Below are 18,212 nucleotides of genomic sequence, written 5' to 3'. Positions count from 1 at the left end.
ACAAAAAATACACCTTGGTCTAAGGAAAAGAGCACAACGCATCTTTTACATTTGAGTATGACATGTGTGTGTTAGACTCCCCCTGACGTCTACACCTCCCCCCTGATACTTACATTAATCAAGGGAGCTTGGAAAGTCTTCGCATTCCTATGTTTTTCACATGTTTCTCAAATGTGTCCTTAGGCAGTGATTTGGTGAACAAATCTGTCACATTCTCCTCAGACCTTACTTGATTTGCTTGAATCTTGAGGAGAACCTGTTGTTGCTGATTGTAGAACAACTTTGGCGATATGTGTTTTGTATTATCACCCTTGATATATCCTAGCTTCATCTGTTCGTTGCAAGCTGCATTATCTTTATAAATGCAAGTAGACTCTTTAGTGGTAGAACTCAAACCACTAGTCCCTCGAATATGTGTAATGATAGCTCTTAACCATATACACTCACGAACCGCCTCATGTAGAGCAATGATCTTTGGGTGGTTCGAGGAGGTAGCCTCAAGGGTTTGCTTGGTTGATCTCCAAGATATCGTCGTGTTCCCAATGGTAAATACATAACCAGTTTGGAAACGACTTTTATGTGGGTCAGAGAGGTACCTAGTATGAGCAAAACCAACCGAAACATTATTTTGCGTTTCGGTGTAGTGAGTGGCGCTTTCGCCATCAACATTTCCTTTAGGGATTGCAGTTCCATCTGCGGTCCTTCTTGTCTCTCTATAGGGAAAGAACAGTCACAAGTCAATGGTTTCTTTTAGGTATCGAAAAATGTTTTTGATACTATTCTAGTGACGCTGCGTTGGCGCTGAGCTAAATCTAGCTAACAAGTTCACTGAGAATGCAATCTCTGGTCAAGTACATTGGGCTAAGTATAATAATGCACCTATTGCACTTAGATAGGGAATTTCAGCTCCCAACACCTCTTCGTCATCCTCCTTTGGATGAAATGGATCTTTCCTCGCATCCAAACTTTGACCGATCATGGGAGTGCTAGCAGGATGCGCTTTGTCCATGTTGAATTGCCTGACTTTTGGACATACGCAGACTGGTGGATTAGTATTCTACAAACTCGGTGTTCTAGTTCTAGGCCTAGACAGAATCAAGTTTTTCCAAGATCCTTCATCTCAAATTTGGATTTCAAGTAGCCCGCGGTTTCTCTTATTTCATCAAGAGTACCTATTATGTTCATATCATCGACATATGCTGCTACAATTGCAAATCCGGAACTTGTTTAATTTCTTTATGAATACGCAGGGGCATAATTCATCGTTCTTATATCCCTTCCCAATCAAGCAGTCACTTAGACGGGTATACCACATCCGCCCTGATTGTTTCAATCCGTAAAGTGAGCGTTTCAACCTAATTGCAAATGCACTCCGTGGTTTAGAGTCACTTGACTTGGGTAATGTAAGGCCATCAGGCACTTTCATATATATCTCTAAATCTAGATCCCCATAGAGATATGCAGTGACCACATCTATGAGCTGCATTTCCAGTCCTTTGGAAACTACTAAGCTAACTAAGTAGCGGAACGTTATAACGTCCATTTTGGGAGAGAATGTCTCCTCGTAGTCAATTCCAGGGCGTTGTGAGAAACCTTGCGCCACAAGGCGAGCCTTGTACCTTAGGACTTCATTCTTCTCATTACGCTTTCTGACAAAGGTTCATTTATGTCCTACAGGCTTTATACTTGGTGGGGTTAGCACTACCGGACCAAATACCTGTCTCTTTGTCAGAGAATCTAATTCTACCTGGATTGTTTCATTTCATTTAGGCCAATCTGCTATTTGTTGACATTTTTCAACAGAGCGTGGTTCGATATCATCGTGCTTTATGATTCCTTGAGCAACAGTATATATCATCAATGTGTATGGAAGATCTTTCTATCAACTCATACGCACTCTCATAATCCTTTGAGATTTCTTTGTTCTCTGGAATCATTTCAAACATCGGAGCGTCCTCCAGTATTGATTCATGGACATAACTATAATCAGAGACAATCTCATGAGAGGGATTCTATACATTGATGATTGGTTTGTGCCTTACTCGCCCTCTTCTTCCTTGGGTGAGTGTCAATCGAACCAAGTGACCTCCCCTTCTTCCTTGGGGAGCCACGGCCTCAACCACACCTCCACTAAGTGCGGTTGCAGTGCCTCTATCTGTGGCACCGTGCCCCTTATTGGGGACTTCTAACCTTGCAGGCACATTTGCAGCTGATATATGTGATCTCATCACTTTTACGATATCAGTAAACGCATCAGGCATCGAATCTGCTACGTTCTGAAGATCGATTATTCTTTTCACTTCACTTTCACTTTGTGAAGTGCGGGGATCAAAATGAGACGAAGTGGGTACAAACCACGACAATTCCTGTCGTTCCCTTGGAAAATCTTTTTTCCTATCTCCCCCTAACGACGGGAAGACTGTCTCATCAAAGTGACAATCCGCAAATCTAGCGGTAGAGAGATCACCTGTCAAGGGTTCCAAATAGCGAATAATTGTTGGGGATTCGTATCCAACATAAATACTCAATCGTCTCTGAGGACTCATTGTAGTGCGCTGTGGGGGCACAATAGGCACATATACTGCGCAACCAAATATGCGTACGTGTGAAATGTCAGGCTCATATCCAGTTACCAACTGATACGCAGAAAATGGTTGGCTAGCAGTGGGTCTGAAACGAATGAGTAAAGCTGCGTGCAATATTGCATAACCTCTATGCAGATATAGGCAGGTTAGTGCGCATAACCAATGCCCTAGCCACCATCTGTAGCCTTTTGATGGTGGCTTCTGCGAGACCATTTTGTGTATGTACATGGGGTACAAGATGCTCTAGATTGATCCAAATAGATATGCAATAATCATCAAATGCTTTTGATGTAAACTCTCCAGCATTATCAAGCCTTATAGACTTGATAGGGTGATACGGGTGGTGAGCCCTTAAACGTATAATATGTGCTATGAGTATTGCAGCATTTCTTGTGGACAATAAAACGACATGTGACCAGATTGTCGAAGCATCCACCAGAACCATAAAGTACTTGAATGGTCCGCATTCTGGATGGATAGGTCCATAGATATCTCCTTGTATCCTTTGTAAGAATGGAATGTTTTATTTTATATCTTTAGCATAGGAAGGTCTCGATCCTGTTTTTTTCTAAAGAGCATGCTTTGCAAAATGAGTGATGTGCCTTTGAAATAGTCATGAGGCATAATGGGAGAGTGGTAGTGCTTCTGGTACTTCAGAAGGCAATGACTGCATTTGAGCAGTACTAGGACCGACACCGTGCAATGTGAAGGATTTTTCTCTCATTTAATTTTTCACTCGAAAGAAGGGATGTCCATATGAGTTTTTTAAAATACGGATCATCATGTCACGACCGAGGTGCCCTGGGCGGTCATGCCAAAGCCTATATGAGTCAGTGTCCCACATTTCACTGTTGGTGACAATATAGGATTCAATGATCCGAATCGTAGTGAGATACAGTCCACTAAATTAACTCATAAGTTTCTCTAAAATGTGTTTCCTTCCACATTCATTAGAGGTAATATTCAGTTCCATTCTCACGGTGTGTTTTTTACATGATAACCGTTGGCACGAATATCTTTGATACTTAACAAGGTTCAATTAACTCTTGGTGCATATAGAGCATATCTCATATTCTTTAGAGTATTTCTATTTTAGTAGAATGATAATCTTTGCATTCTAATAATATTGCTTTACATCTATATAATGTTATTTCAAACCATGTAAATATGTGTATAGAAAATAAATTTGAATAAATTCAATGCTTCAGAATAAAATTCGAAATTTATTAATAAGCCAACGATAATTAAATCAAGGTCTTTGTTCAAAAATCTAATTCATCAAACCATTCTTTAAGACCAAATAATAGTCTAATTAAAAATGAGGCATTATGCCTTCACAACTATCTTTGGAAAATAAAATGAATAAAGCAGATCAGTCAAGATTGAGAGCATCCATTGACTTAGCAAGTTCCTCTTTGCCATTGAAGTCTGCAATTGAAAGGTTGACATTTAGGTCATGACCTCCTTCTTCCATATAGTGATCCTCTTGTTCTTTAGACTCTCTATATCTCTTGTAATTGGCTGCTACTCTGTTGTTTGCTTGACAGTTCTTGTACCAATGGCCAATGAATCCACACCTATAGCATGGTTCATTGTCAACTCTTTCCTTTTGCATCTTGTTTCCATGATCCTCATGTCCCTTTCCACGTGGCGCATGGTTGCCACGTGGGTAGGGATCAGCACGTCTAAACCCCTTTGCATTGGAGTTTTTTTCACCTTTCATTTTTCCATAATGAGCCTCAGGAATTTTCTTTGTCCCAGTGGGCCTGGCATTGTTGTTCAAGAGAATCTCATTATGTCTCTCAGCCTCTTGCAGTAGGCTTATCAACTTATTGAAGGTTGTGTTTCTTTTGTTGTCATACTCCAACTTATACTGGTTCGCTAGTATAAACGCTGAAGTAGGAAATGTGGTAAGAGTCTTGTAGATCATATCATCTTCTGTGATTTCCCCTCCACAGAAATTGAGATGTGCCTTTAAGCGCAACATGTCCTTGTTGAAGTCATTGACCCTTTTGTAGTCTAGCAAGCGGATTCCATTCCACTGAACGGCCAGTTCTGGGAGCAAGTTGTCATGAATGTTCCCAAAACATCCCTTAAGGGCATCCCACAGTTCTTTGGGTGTCTTCAACTAAAGGTACTCCCAGCGTAAGCTAGGATCAATATGTCGCCTCAGAAACATTAAGGCATCTGCTTTCACCTTATTAGATAGCTCATCATCTTTGGGGTCAGTAATTGTGATGCCCCGGAAATTTCGTAATTATTTTCTGAGGAACTTCCAGAATCTAAATTATGGTTATTCGACGGTTTCGTGGCTTGTGGATGGAGCGGAAGTGTTTCGGACGAATTTTTATTCGGAAAATGTGACTTTAGGGGTGGCGCAAAGGTTGACTTTTTATACGTTGGGATTCTCCAAAAACTTCCTTCATGAAAGTTGTAGAGCGCGTCGATACGAGTTCGTGGACATGTGGAATGCGAGAATCGGAGTTCGTATGAGAAAGTTATGAGCGTTTGAAGTTTTGGGAAAGTTCTATAAATAGGAGTTTCCATTTTCGGAAACTTACTATTTCCATTTTTGCATTTTCCTTTTCTGGAAACCAGAAACGCTCCGTTCTCTCTCATCACCCACGCTCGACCCGACCCGAACCCGGTGACCCGACCAGGCTTTTCAGGCGAGCTCCGGCCATCTCCGGCGACGAGACTTTCCAGATCAGCTCGACTCCTCCTTGCGCTCCTCCCTGTGGTGTCCTCTAGTACCGATTCTCGGTGGTAGCGGCGGTAGAAGGCGGTGCAGGTTGGTGTTTTCAGACCCGGCCGGAAAACACAACTTCGGCGACTTCGTGGCTTCGTGTTTCCTTGGTTGAGTTCAGAATAGGCTTGCTGATCGATCTATGTGGTTTGTTTTGATCGGTTTACGTGGAAATCGGTTCAACTCAGTTGGGATTACTGTTCACGGCTTGTGAGGTAGTTTTCGATCCCTTAAGCTTGTTTTCTGACTTCAAGCTAGTTATGAGAATTCACAAGCATGCTTAGATGAAGAACTTTGATGTTGGGAGTTTTGTGAAATATTGAGTTTTGGCCGGTGGCGGTGTTCCGGTGGCGTTCCGGCCACTTAAGGAACTTTTTTTAGTATTATATATGTTCTACTCGTTGATATGAGCGTTTCGATATGTAATATGCAAATTTTGGAGTTCGTATGGAATTGTTATGATTTTTGCAGTTTCATACCGATCGATTATTCTATCCGTGAGGATTTGAGCGTCCGATCGACTTGTGGTTTGGTCACATCGATCGTGGACGTATTCCAGAGACTTTGGGAGGTCTCGGATGTGGTTTTGCCTCGATTGGCGCCACTTTGGGGATTTTAGTTCAAAACAGGGGTTTCGGACTTAGATTGGTTGTGAATCGTTACTGATTTGAGATCATTGGTGATTAGGTGCTTCGAAAGGTGAATTGGACGAGTTGTTGGTGATAGTGTTAGTTTGGTTCTGTATTGAAGACGCAGCGGGATTCTGAGGTGAGTAATCTCAAGAAGTTCATTCACGAACGGGAATACCTAATTGTTTTGAGAGTTATTAGTTAACTGCAAACTATAGTTGGTATTAGTAGGCATTCCTGAGCGGATGACTACATATAGATATATATTTGCGTGAAATATATATGCTTTGGGTGGTTTGTGGATTTATGAAAACAATATGCATGAAATGATGCTTTTTATTGTTTTGGGGTGTGGCTTTTGGAAAACAAATGATTTGTGGAAATGATTGATTTCGATTTGTTTTGAAAAGCATTGAGATTTGAGAAAAGTGTTGAGATTTGGGTATGAAAACAATAGGCATGAAATGATGCTTTTTATTGTTTTGTGTTATGGCTTTTTCAGAAAACAATGATTATGGAAATGTTGATTTCGATTGTTTTCAAAAGCGTTGCAATTTGTGTAACATTTTGGGTCCAATGCAACTCCTTTAATGATTTGCTCCAAGGGACAGTGCGGCCCGAGGATCGAAGGTCTAAGACCTTGGGCAGAATATCAGGTGACCACGTCTTTGGCCGGACGAGTGGTTACGTTTTCAGTTAGAGCTCTAATCTGTCTGCCATATAGGTAATTCATGGGGTAACAGGAATTGGTTATTGACAACTCATGACATTACGTATTTTTAGGGAACAAGGTGTGAGTTGCTTCCTTATTAATGGTTTTTAAGGGGACAAGGTATGAGTTGTTTTCCTTATTAACGTTTTGATAGAAATTAAGGTGTGAGTTGCTTTCTATGGTACGATTATGGTACATTTAATAGAAATCAAGGTGTGAGTTGCTTTCTATGGTACGATTATGGTACATTTGATAGGAAACAAGGTGTGAGTTGTTTTCTATGTTTTACTGATAGAAATCAAGGTGTGAGTTGCTTTCTATGGTACGCTTATGGTATAACTGATAGAATTCAAGGTGTGAGTTGTTTTCTATGTTTTATTGATAGAATTCAAGATGTGAGTTGTTTTCTATGTTTTGATTTGAAAGGAAATTAAAGTGTGAGTTGTTCTCCTTTATTTCGTGTTTTTAAGGAATCAAAGTATGAGTTGTTTTCCTCTTTTTGGCGTGAGTTGTGCATGTGTGTTTTGAGTTACTCATACGGGCTTGCAAAAGCTTACCGGGTTTGTTGTGTGGCAACCCGGTACACTATTCAAACGGTGTAAGGGTTAATCCTGCAGGTTAGGATAATCGAGGTTGAGGCAGCGAGCTAGCAGCTTTACGGTAGGAAACCATCTTTATGACTTTACCGTTATTTGGACTTCCGTGGTAGTGAGCTCTGAGGAGCATTTACGTTTTATTTTGTTGTTGACAAATTTAATTCGTAAGCTTGTGTAATATATAACTCTATGGAGCGAGTATATATTAACTTTGAGGGTTCAGGGCATCAATAAGTGTGTAAGTTAAAGGGAAAAAGATTCCAGATATTTTGTATTGATGACTGAACGTTCACGCATGTATAATTATGGGATTATATATATCGATTTTCATGTGTGTAAAATCAGGGGCGTGACAGTAATGGTGGTAGTGTAGTCTTGTGCCACAAAGGCAGTTTCCATATCGGAAACTCAACGGTGGTACTCAAGTCCTTCTGAGTCCAAAATGTCAAACTCAGGTCGAGTTGGATCAGCCATCTACATAAAACAAGAGGGAAGATATAAATTACGCAGTCATAAAGACATCCACGTGAATTATTTTCCAAAAAATATGAATTAGATTTCAAGACCAAGATTCGTAATGGTCACATTTTTTCGATGCCATGTGAAAATACTTTATCACAGTAAGTGTGTATTTATAATGCGCATGAACTTTTATTATCATGGCAAAACGCAATTCTTTTTGTATAGCATTCTAAACAAGTAATAATCATAGCACGTAATAAATAATAAAAACATAGCATATATTAAAATAAATTACATGGCATGCTCAAATTTCACAAATGTATACCAAAATATATATGTTACACATAATAATAGTAATAATATATCATGCGTAAAATAAAATACAAACGACAGCATAATATAAAGACATGCTTAGGAATAATTATATAGGCGTAAATAAAAAAATTCACAAAACATGCTCAAAATTGCATAAGTAATATATAACAATATATATAGATATATATGGCACGCTCAAAAATAAAATATATAATCATGCTTAAAGATAATTATATAAAGCATAAATGACAAAGCATGCTTAAAATGATTAATATAATCTAACTAAACATGTTCGAAAATTTTATAATAAAAGCATATATAATAAAATCTAAAGCATGCTTAAAAATAGAAAAGATAAATCAAATTCACATGCTTGGTTAAAAAAATAAAATAAAGAAAACATACTTGATTTCGAGAAAATAAAACAATCCTAGCGCACGCGCGTGTTGATGCAGGCGTGTGTAGCGATGTTTTTGGACTTGAGAAAAACTTGGCCGCTTCCTCTCTCTTTTTAGCAATGGGCCACAACGCCTTGTTGTTTTTTTTCTTTTTATTTTCTGGGCCGCAGGGCCTGTTTCCTTTTTTTCTTTGTTTTTTTTTCTTTCAGGGCTGCAGGGCCTGTTTCTTTTTTTTTTCTGGGCCTTAGGCCAACTTCTTTTTTTTTTTTACAATTGGGCCGGCTCTTTTCTTTGGGCCGGGTCAGCTCTTTTTTGTTTTGTTTTTTTTTTTCTTTTCTGCTCTCTTCTTCTCCCGTCTTCTTTCCTCTGGTGTTCTATATATTTTTTTTTTTCAGAGCTGTTCGAGTGGAGCAGCAAGATGCAGGTGAGAGATGGGGCAAGCGAGTGGGTGGGCGCCGCTGCAAGTGGAGGCTGGCTGGGCTCTCAGGGCGTGGGACGGAGGATCTATGCGTGAAAGCTGGTTGAGGCCGGCCTGGCCGGCTGTGGAACGGGCGCTGGAGGCCGCTAGGGAGCAGGCTGCTCATGCGGGTTGTGGGTCTGGTGCTGGGTTGCAGGGATCTACCCTGCTGTGCCGGGATGGGGCCGGTAGGGTGAGACCGGTGAGGTGATCTGTGCGCGCGGAGGCTGGATCGAAGGCTAGATCGTGCTGCTGGCGCGGGGGTACTGCAGGTGGGTGGAGGTGAGCGACTGGGCTGGTGATGCAGGGATCGGTGTTGGGATCAGTGAAGGGGAGCAGGTGAGGCTCCAAAGTGCTTGACGGGGCAGTGGGCTAGAGGCTAGAGGCTACCAGGTGCTCGGTGAGGCCCGTGTGGGCTGGCTGAGCAACGCTGCAGGTCTGCTAGGCTTGAGGCTGGCTGGGCAGCGAGGTCTGGCCGGCTGCTGCAAGACGCGTCGAATCGAGATCCGTGGGAGGGGTTTTTTTTTTTTCGGCAGAGAAGTTCTCTGTTTTGGTTTCTTTTTTTTTTTCGACAGAAAGAAGAAAGAAACTGGAAAATTAGGGTTTTTTTCTTGGATATTTGCTCTGAGCGTGCTGATAACGTGTTAAAGTAAAAATGGATTGGAATTGGTCTACTCATTTCATTTCATAGCCCCATTATATAGGGAGAGAATTACAATGGAAAGAACAATTACAATGATGACATTAAACGCTAATTGATCCATAATTGTGCTTATTGATGGTAATCACTGATTCCTTGATTCCCTCTCCGTCAGTCGCTTTGACGAAGGCACATAATGTGCTTTTCTTTTAACACCCCCTTCTTTTTTGCACTTTCTGTATGGACCAAAATTATTAATTTGACCTCCTTTCATATTTGGGCACACTAGATTTCCAATTTTGCCCAATAATTTTTATTTTTTCTCTCTACACCTCCTGGTCTTCCATCTTTTCCACAACTCTCTCTCCCTCTCTCTCTTTCTCTAAATTCATGGAGTGCTATAATATTAGGGTTTGGGATTAGGAAGCCATAATCTAAACACAAATAAGTCATAATCATATAATTGAGCACACTTGAAGACCTCAATACAATGAAGTTGTTATAACCAAACAAACTGAGCAATAACAATTATCATAAACCAAACACAAATCAATAGCATCCTAAATTTATACAAACTTATCAAACAATTGATTAATTCGCTAGTTTTCAATTAACTAATTGATCCAATATACATGTGTCATAAACTTAATTTTCTGACTACAAAACTTAGCCATCTAGGTGAAAGCCAAGAACAATTTGAGGAGCTTATGGATGTTATTTTGATCTAGGTGAGACTAGAACTGGTTTTTATTTTTATTTTCTTTGCCGAAAACAAAAACTTGGTTGGGATGAGTTTTTATTTTTTATTTTTTTTTGGAGAAAAATTCAGGTACCGTCCCCAAACTATTCTGCCAAGGCCAAAATGATACCCGAACTCTCAAAAATATCAATGTGATACCCAAAGTCTTATATTGGCATCAACGTGATACTTCCGTTAAAAATCTCTAACATCTCCTTTTGTTTAGTGACGTGGCAAGCACGTGGGCCCCAAAGAAAAGGGCATAATGAACTTTTTACGTAATAGTTAACCCTAATCGAACAAAACCACATTTCGCTCCCTTTTCGTCATTTTCGATACTTCCCTCTTCTTAGTCTTCTGAACTTGATCCAAAACATACCCAATGCCTCCCAAAATAAAGATTTGACCTTTATCTCCAAAAGATTCGAAAAGTGAGAATTCCACAGTAACAGTCCGATCAAAGCAGGTCATGGACTTGATTCTCGAATCTACGATAGTGGAGGATCACTATCATGGCGAAGATGTGGGGGATATTTAGGGAGTATGGACCACCAGCCAAAAGTGAGTCCTCCAATCTATATCTTCTGTTCTATATTCGTATCCTATGTAAACGCACTTTGTCCAAAAGTTGAAAACGAGTTTGTCTGTATTCTAGGTTTCACTGATGAACATATTAAAATGGGTTTCATTGTGCTACTTTAATAAAGAAAAGAGAATAAAGCTTCCACCGATGAACATATTAAAATGGGTTTCACTGTGCTACTTTAACAAAGAAAAGAGAAGAAAGCAAGTTGATTGAAGATATTAAAAGAGAAGAAAGCTTCCACCGATGAACATATTAAAATGGGTTTCATTGTGCTAGTTTAATAAAGAAAAGAGAAGAAAGCAAATTGATTTGTCTGTTATGAGTTTTTAAACAGTGCTTTGGACTGTAGTTGAATCATTGAACATAAACTGGGGTTTTTAAATGTTGAAATCCCCATCTGTTTTCCAAAAAATTAAATGTTGAATATTTTAAGTTATCTGAAATTTGAGTTGAAGGCACATGAAATTGCACCTCCATAGTCTGTTTTGTTGCGTGATGAAGTCATCCTTGAACATGTAACTAATGATTGAACAATGGGTTTCCAAAACTGAAGATAGGTGTTGACTTTTGTTCTTGTTTTTTTTTTTCTTCTAGTTCCAGAAAACTTGTATACAATGGAGATTTTTCATGGTGGTTATTTTGACAAGAAGTTGGATGGCACATGGAAGTATAAGGTTCCTAGGTTTAACAAGTTGGGGGGGGGGGAGAGATATACCTTGATGGTCTAGATCCTGATTTGATCTCATGGGTGGAGATGAATAATATTGCTCATGCATTGGGGTACAGGGAGAAGCCAATCTCTTACCACTTCAAGATACCTCGGACACCACCCAATGAAGGATTCATACAGATCAAGAGTGATGGAGATGCCATAGAGATGGTGAAGATGATGCCATTGAAGAAGAGGCAAATAACTGTGTACATTACGGGTGTGGGTCCTAGGAAAAAGAAGAAGCATATGCTGAGTTTGCATTGCCACCCGATGAAGATTTTGTCAATCCTTTGAACAATCAGACTTTAAGAGAGAAGGAAAGGGCTTTTTTTGAAGCAAACTTGATGGCTAGCCAGTTATATAGTGAACGATATGGAGTAAATGTAGTTGGTGGCTCAGCTAGAGTAAATGCAGAAGTAGAGGCAGAAATTATTGATCTTGCAAATGATAGTGGTTCTGCTGGCAATATTGTGGGTGAGGATGGGAGTGGAGTAAATGTGGAAGGTGGACCAAGTCAGTCCACTTTTGCTGGTTTATCTGATAATGTACCAGACATCATGGGTTCACAAGCATGTGTCGGCCAAGGTGAGGTGGGGCAGGGTGGTAATACAGCAACAAGACATGGGCATATGGGTAACTTGCAGCCCCCTAAAGCCAAACCTAGAAGGGTGAAACACACTGCTAAAAGATTATGGCCTACATCTGCCAGGGATGCTTTGAACAAAAAACTAGAGGATATAGAGAAGAGGGCTAGAGAGGACGGTGAGAAAAGGGAAAGAGAGGAGTTTGAGAGAGCTAAGAGAGAGGCTGCCGAATTCAGAGAGAGTCAAGCTTCTGCTGCAGTTAGTGTTGAAGAAGTTGAGCAAAAGGAAAGAGAAAAAGCAGAAAAAAAGAAAGAAAGGGAGGCTGCTGAGCAGAAGGCAAGGGAAGAAGCAAAGCTAAGAGAAAGGGAGGCTTCTGAGAAGAGAGCAAGAGATGCATTGGCTGTGAGGCAATAGTTGGTTGCTGAATTAGAGAAGAGGTAAGCAGAGAAGCAAAAATCTAAGGCTGTTGGGAAGCAAACATCTAAGGCTGCACAAAACAAGGGGAAGGAGCCCATTCATCACAAGGCTAAGGCAAACAGAAAGGGGAAGAAGCCTAGAGAGCCAAGATATAACACAAGGCATAAAGGGCAGAAGAAGTTTGAAGCACAAGTTGAGGAGGATGAGGATAGCAGTGATGGGTCTGACTTCTATGTTGATTCAGACTATGACATTGAGAATGATGAGTGTGATGATGTTCAATTTGAAGAAAATGTCACAAAGCCGAGAGTTGTACCAGAGTATGAAGAGATGGGTTTCACTGGCTACTGTTCTGAAGAAACTGTAGATTCAGATGACTTGCAGAGCTTGAGTGGGAGTGAATCAGAAGAGGATGAAGATGGGAATCCAATTCCTAAGAGGAGGAAGAAGGGGTTGAGGGTTAGACCTTGGATTAGGTCAGTAGATCTGAAAAATCCAAAGTTCAGGTTAGGTCTTGCATTTCCAAATTCTGCACAATTAAAGGAAGCTGTTAGGGAGTGTGCCATTAGAAACCAACTTGGGTTGTGGTTTGAGAAAAATTCCAAGAAGAAGATAGAGGTGAACTGTCAATGGGACTGCCCTTTTAGGTTGTATGCTAGCACTTCCAAGGGTGAGGGTGATACACTCATAATCAAGACACTGAACAACAAGCATACCTGCTCTCCAGTTGAAACAAGTCATTTCTTGACTTACAGAAGAATAGCTCAAGAGGTTGCTGAGGATCTTATGGTTGATGAGAATTGGTCCAGGAAAGGGATCCACAATCATATTGAAAAGAAGTACAAGTTAGACATTGGTGTGCAGACAATCACAAGAGCAAAACGGGCAGCAAAGAGGATGAATGAAGGACACTATATTGATCAATACAACATGTTAGCTGTATACAAGAAGGAATTGCTTAGGAGCAATCTTGGATCCACAATTGATATAAAGACACAAATAGATGGTCCTGTAAGGAGGTTCCACATGATGTACATCTGTTTTGCAGCATGCAAGGAGGGCTGGATGAGGGGTTGCATGCCTATTATTTGTTTGGATGGTTGTCATGTCAAAGGGCAGCATCCTGGACAGCTTCTAACTGCAGTTGGTATAGATGCAAATAATAGGATGTTCCCAGTTGCATATGCCTTGTGTGAGGTTGAGAACCAAGAGACATGGACCTGGTTCCTTGACTATCTAAATGTGATCTAAGAATGGAAAGGGATAGTAGCTATGTGTTTATGACAGATAAACAGAAGGGGCTGGGAAATGCAATTGTTAGTAAGTTGGTTTCGAAAAAACTTCTTTCATTCATGTGTTTTACATTATTTCAATAACTTTTTTTTTGGTAAGTTAACTAACTGTTTCTTAATGCATTTGGACAAATTTGTTCCCCAGTGCTAAGCATAGGCACTGTGTTAGGCATCTCTACAATAATTTCAAGTCAAAACATCCAGGAGAAGGCCTCAAGCAGTTGGTTTGGAATGCAGCTCGTTCTAGTACTCAAGTTTGGTATAACAAACACATGGATGCCTTGAGGGAGCTAGATGAGGATGCCTGGCTGTGGTTTCAAGACAAGAGTCCAGCACAATGGTCAAGGGCCTTTTTCAGAGATGAATCTAAGTGTGACATTTTGCTGAACAATATGTGTGAGTCTTTTAATTCAGCTATTCTACCTGCTAGGGATAAGCCTATATTGACTATGTTGGAGAAGATTAGGATGGACATGATGGTTAAGAATGCAAATAGAAGGGTGGTATGTGAGAAGTGGAAGGACTTCGTTGGTCCTAGGATAAAGAAGATAATTGATAAGATAGGGCAGAGAGCTACACAATATCGAGCACATAGAAGTGGGGAGTTTATTTTTCAAATAATTGGAACTGGTGAGGGAGGCAGCAAGCATGCTGTGGATTTGGGACTCCACACTTGCACATGTAAGAGGTGGCAGCTTAGTGGGATCCCTTGTGTGCATGCAATTTGTGCAATCAGATTCAAGAAACAAGAAGCAGCCTTGTATTGTGATGATTTCCTCATGCCTAGCTCATATATGGAGGCCTATAACCCCATCATCTATCCCATTGCAAGGGAGGATAATTGGGAACTTGTTGACTATTCCATTGCACCTCCACCTTACAAGCAGCAAGCTGGAAGACCTAAGATGAAAAGGCATAAAAAACCAGGAGAGAAAGAAAATCACCCACCACCACCTACTCCTAAAGAAGGGAAACTCTCTAAAGCTGGGATTAAGATGTTCTGCAAAATATGTGGCCAGCAAGGACACAACAAATTGGGTTGTCCTATAACAAAGGCCAAAAAAGCAGCAGCAGTAAGTTGTTTTCATCAACATTCTCTTCTTATTATCATCCAATTCATGTTCACAAGTTATGCTTTGTTATACTAATCCAACCAACTAATGGAATAGGGAGAAGGAACATCAAGTGGAGCAGCTCCAAACAAGAGGCAGAGAAATGAGGTTTGTGTGGTTTGAACTGCTTATGCACATGCCTAGTACTTGGTTGTGTGAATTAGGTGTTTTTGTTGACTGAAATGTTGCAATGGTTGTCTGAAATTGGTATATGTGGCAATTGGTATTGAAATTGGTTGGTTGTGTTGGCTGTGTGAAATTGGTATTAAAATTGGTTGGTTCTGTTGGTTGTGTCAAATTAGTTCGTTGTAATTGGTTCTGTTGGTTGTGTCAAATTGGTTGGTTGTAATGGGTTGTGTGCAAAAGCTACTGTGCTAAAGTCAACTGAACTTGCAGCATTGTTGGTTGTGTTGTTGAAATGAGGCAAAGTAAGTAATTTGGTCCTTTCTTTTATTCATTTGTAGGTCAACAGAGCAGCTGCACCAAAGGGGTCTACTAACGTCAAGGACCAAGTTATCAGGTCTAGGAAAACATGGAAGAAAATCAAGCAAACTGTGGAGAGTACTTCGGGTCCCAATGTTGGTGCCTCAACATCACAATCAAATCAGCAGCCTCCCACTCAAAGTAGCCAGAATCCGGCAGCTGGGAGTGCTCAATGGAAAGAATCAGAGCCTATGCAACCAAGCCAAGCTTCATCTGAATATGCAGCATTTTAATCCAATTTGAACTATTTGGTTTTTGTTATTGCTTAATGCTTACATTTTGCTAAACTATCAGTCAACATTAAGCACTTGTTGCTTATGCATTTTGCTGGACAAATTATGTATGAGTCATTTGTCAATGGATGATTCAATTCTTATGATCTTTTTCATATTAAAGTGATTGATTGAATTAGCTTTTATGTTCATATTTGTTGTTGCTTGTTCAATTTGAATTTATGTATACTGATCTTGATGGACACAGAAATAGATGGTGTGAATTAGGCCTCATCATATGGCCCTTGGGCCCTAAACCCGCCCGGCCCGGCCCTTCCATTAGGGCGGGCCGGCCCGACCCTTTTTTATTTAGGGTAGGGTATGGGTCACACAAATAAAGCCCGGCCATACCCTACGGCCCTGCCCGATTGAGCCCATAAGGGCTAGGCCCGGCCCGGCCCTAACCCGGCCCTAAAATTTATATTTTATTTTTGTTATTTTCTATTACATGTGTTATATGTATAAAACTATGGAAGTGTAGAAAATTATTTCAATCTACCATATTAGGAAATTAGTCTTTTAAATTGAGCCATATTTTGAGAAGAAAAAAATAATTTTTTTTAAAGAATTAACCGTTAATTCGGCAAAAACGCCGCCGTTTTAATATAATCTCATGGGTATTTTAATATTTACCAATAATTACTGTTAACTAATTAACTGTAATAATTACAAAGCTATTATTTCAAATTGGACAATATATTCATGTAATACCAATTTTGAAATAAATCAAGTAATCAACGTAACTAAAAATAATCAATTGGTCAAGTTAAAACCTTTTTACCAATGTAATGTTAACTTCTTAATGAGCAAAATGGGGGACGAAATGGAATTTTTTAAAATGAACCGCTGGATGTTGTTTGCATATGAATATATGTTAGTGGTAGAAATTTCAACAATTTCCGCATTCGGTTGGACCTCGATCTACCCGGTCAACTCAATACCCTAAATAGAACATAAAACAAATATGCTCTTAACCAGTCCTTGGCAATTCACTTTTTTCGATCTTTCAGCTCCCACACTCTCATGGGTAGGGGGTCTACTTATGGATGTCAAAATTCCGCAACGTTTGTCCGCGCATGGTGCCGCTACCCTTAGGAAAGTTTGCTTGTGCAAAGCGTTAACTGCTCCGTTAGGTGCCTTATTCACGGCGGATCGGCCTAATTTCTTTACACAATACCTATCACTATTGTATAAACATATAAGAATTTTCCGATTGATCGATTTTCATTTCAAAATTTTTGGATCGCACATAATCCTTATATGTCTTGTAATGTAGTATAACTAGTTTATTAGGCTTGTTACCCTCCATGAGCAAAATGGGGGACGAAATGGAATTTTTTAAAATGAACCGCTGGATGTTGTTTTCATATGAATATATGTTAGTGGTAGAAATTTCAACAATTTCCGCATTCGGTTGGACCTCGATCTACCCTGTCAACTCAATACCCTAAATAGAACATAAAACAAATATGCTCTTAACCGGTCCTTGGCAATTCACTTTTTTCGATCTTTCAGCTCCCACACTCTCATGGGTAAGGGGTCTACTTATGGATATCAAAATTCCGCAACATTTGTCCGCGCATGGTGCCGCTCCCCTTAGGGAAGTTTGCTTGTGCAAAGCGTTGACCGCTCCGTTAGGTGCCTTATTCACGGCGGATCGGCCTAATTTCTTTACACAATACCTATCACTATTGTATAAACATATAAGAATTTTCCGATTGATCGATTTTCATTTCAAAATTTTTGGATCGCACATAATCCTTATATGTCTTGTAATGTAGTATAACTAGTTTATTAGGCTTGTTACCCTCCATGAGCAAAATGGGGGACGAAATGGAATTTTTTAAAATGAACCGCTGGATGTTGTTTTCATATGAATATATGTTAGTGGTAGAAATTTCAACAATTTCCGCATTCGGTTGGACCTCGATCTACCCGGTCAACTCAATACCCTTAATAGAACATAAAACAAATATGCTCTTAACCGGTCCTTGGCAATTCACTTTTTTCGATCTTTCAGCTCCCACACTCTCATGGGTAGGGGGTCTACTTATGGATGTCAAAATTCCGCAACGTTTGTCAGCGCATGGTGCCGCTCCCCTTAGGAAAGTTTGCTTGTGCAAAGCGTTGACCGCTCCGTTAGGTGCCTTATTCACGGCGGATCGGCCTAATTTCTTTACACAATATCTATCACTATTGTATAAACACATAAGAATTTTCCGATTGATCGATTTTCTTTTCAAAATTTTTGGATCGCACATAATCTTTATATGTCTTGTAATGTAGTACAACTAGTTTATTAGGCTAGTTACCCTCCATGAGCAAAATGGGGGACTAAATGGAATTTTTTAAAATGAACCGCTGGATGTTGTTTTCATATGAATATATGTTAGTGGTAGAAATTTCAACAATTTCCGCATTCGGTTGGACCTCGATCTACCCGGTCAACTCAATACTCTAAATAGAACATAAAAC

General features: G+C 40.0%; 1 protein-coding gene across 3 annotated transcripts; it reads left to right on the top strand.

Moving 5' to 3' along the window:
- Positions 1-13,524: 13,524 nt before the first annotated feature.
- Positions 13,525-15,883, top strand: LOC121052127. 3 transcript variants are annotated; one of them, XM_040516188.1, is made up of 4 exons: positions 13,525-13,894; positions 14,016-14,940; positions 15,040-15,090; positions 15,447-15,883. In XM_040516188.1, the coding sequence occupies exons 1-4, from the start codon at positions 13,887-13,889 to the stop codon at positions 15,696-15,698; spliced, it is 1,236 nt and encodes a 411-aa protein (XP_040372122.1). In that variant the 5' UTR covers positions 13,525-13,886; the 3' UTR covers positions 15,699-15,883. The 3 variants fall into 3 exon arrangements, with proteins under 3 accessions (XP_040372122.1, XP_040372121.1, XP_040372123.1); XM_040516187.1 differs by having other exon boundaries at positions 13,529-13,894; positions 14,016-14,943; XM_040516189.1 differs by having other exon boundaries at positions 13,531-13,898; positions 14,016-14,943.
- The last annotated feature ends 2,329 nt before the right edge of the window (positions 15,884-18,212 follow it).

The sequence above is a fragment of the Rosa chinensis genome, chromosome 3, assembly GCF_002994745.2.
Source record: "Rosa chinensis cultivar Old Blush chromosome 3, RchiOBHm-V2, whole genome shotgun sequence".
NCBI lineage: Eukaryota > Viridiplantae > Streptophyta > Magnoliopsida > Rosales > Rosaceae > Rosa > Rosa chinensis.
The sequence above is the reverse complement of the archived record's forward strand: the minus strand, read 5'-3'. Positions and strand labels throughout refer to the sequence as shown.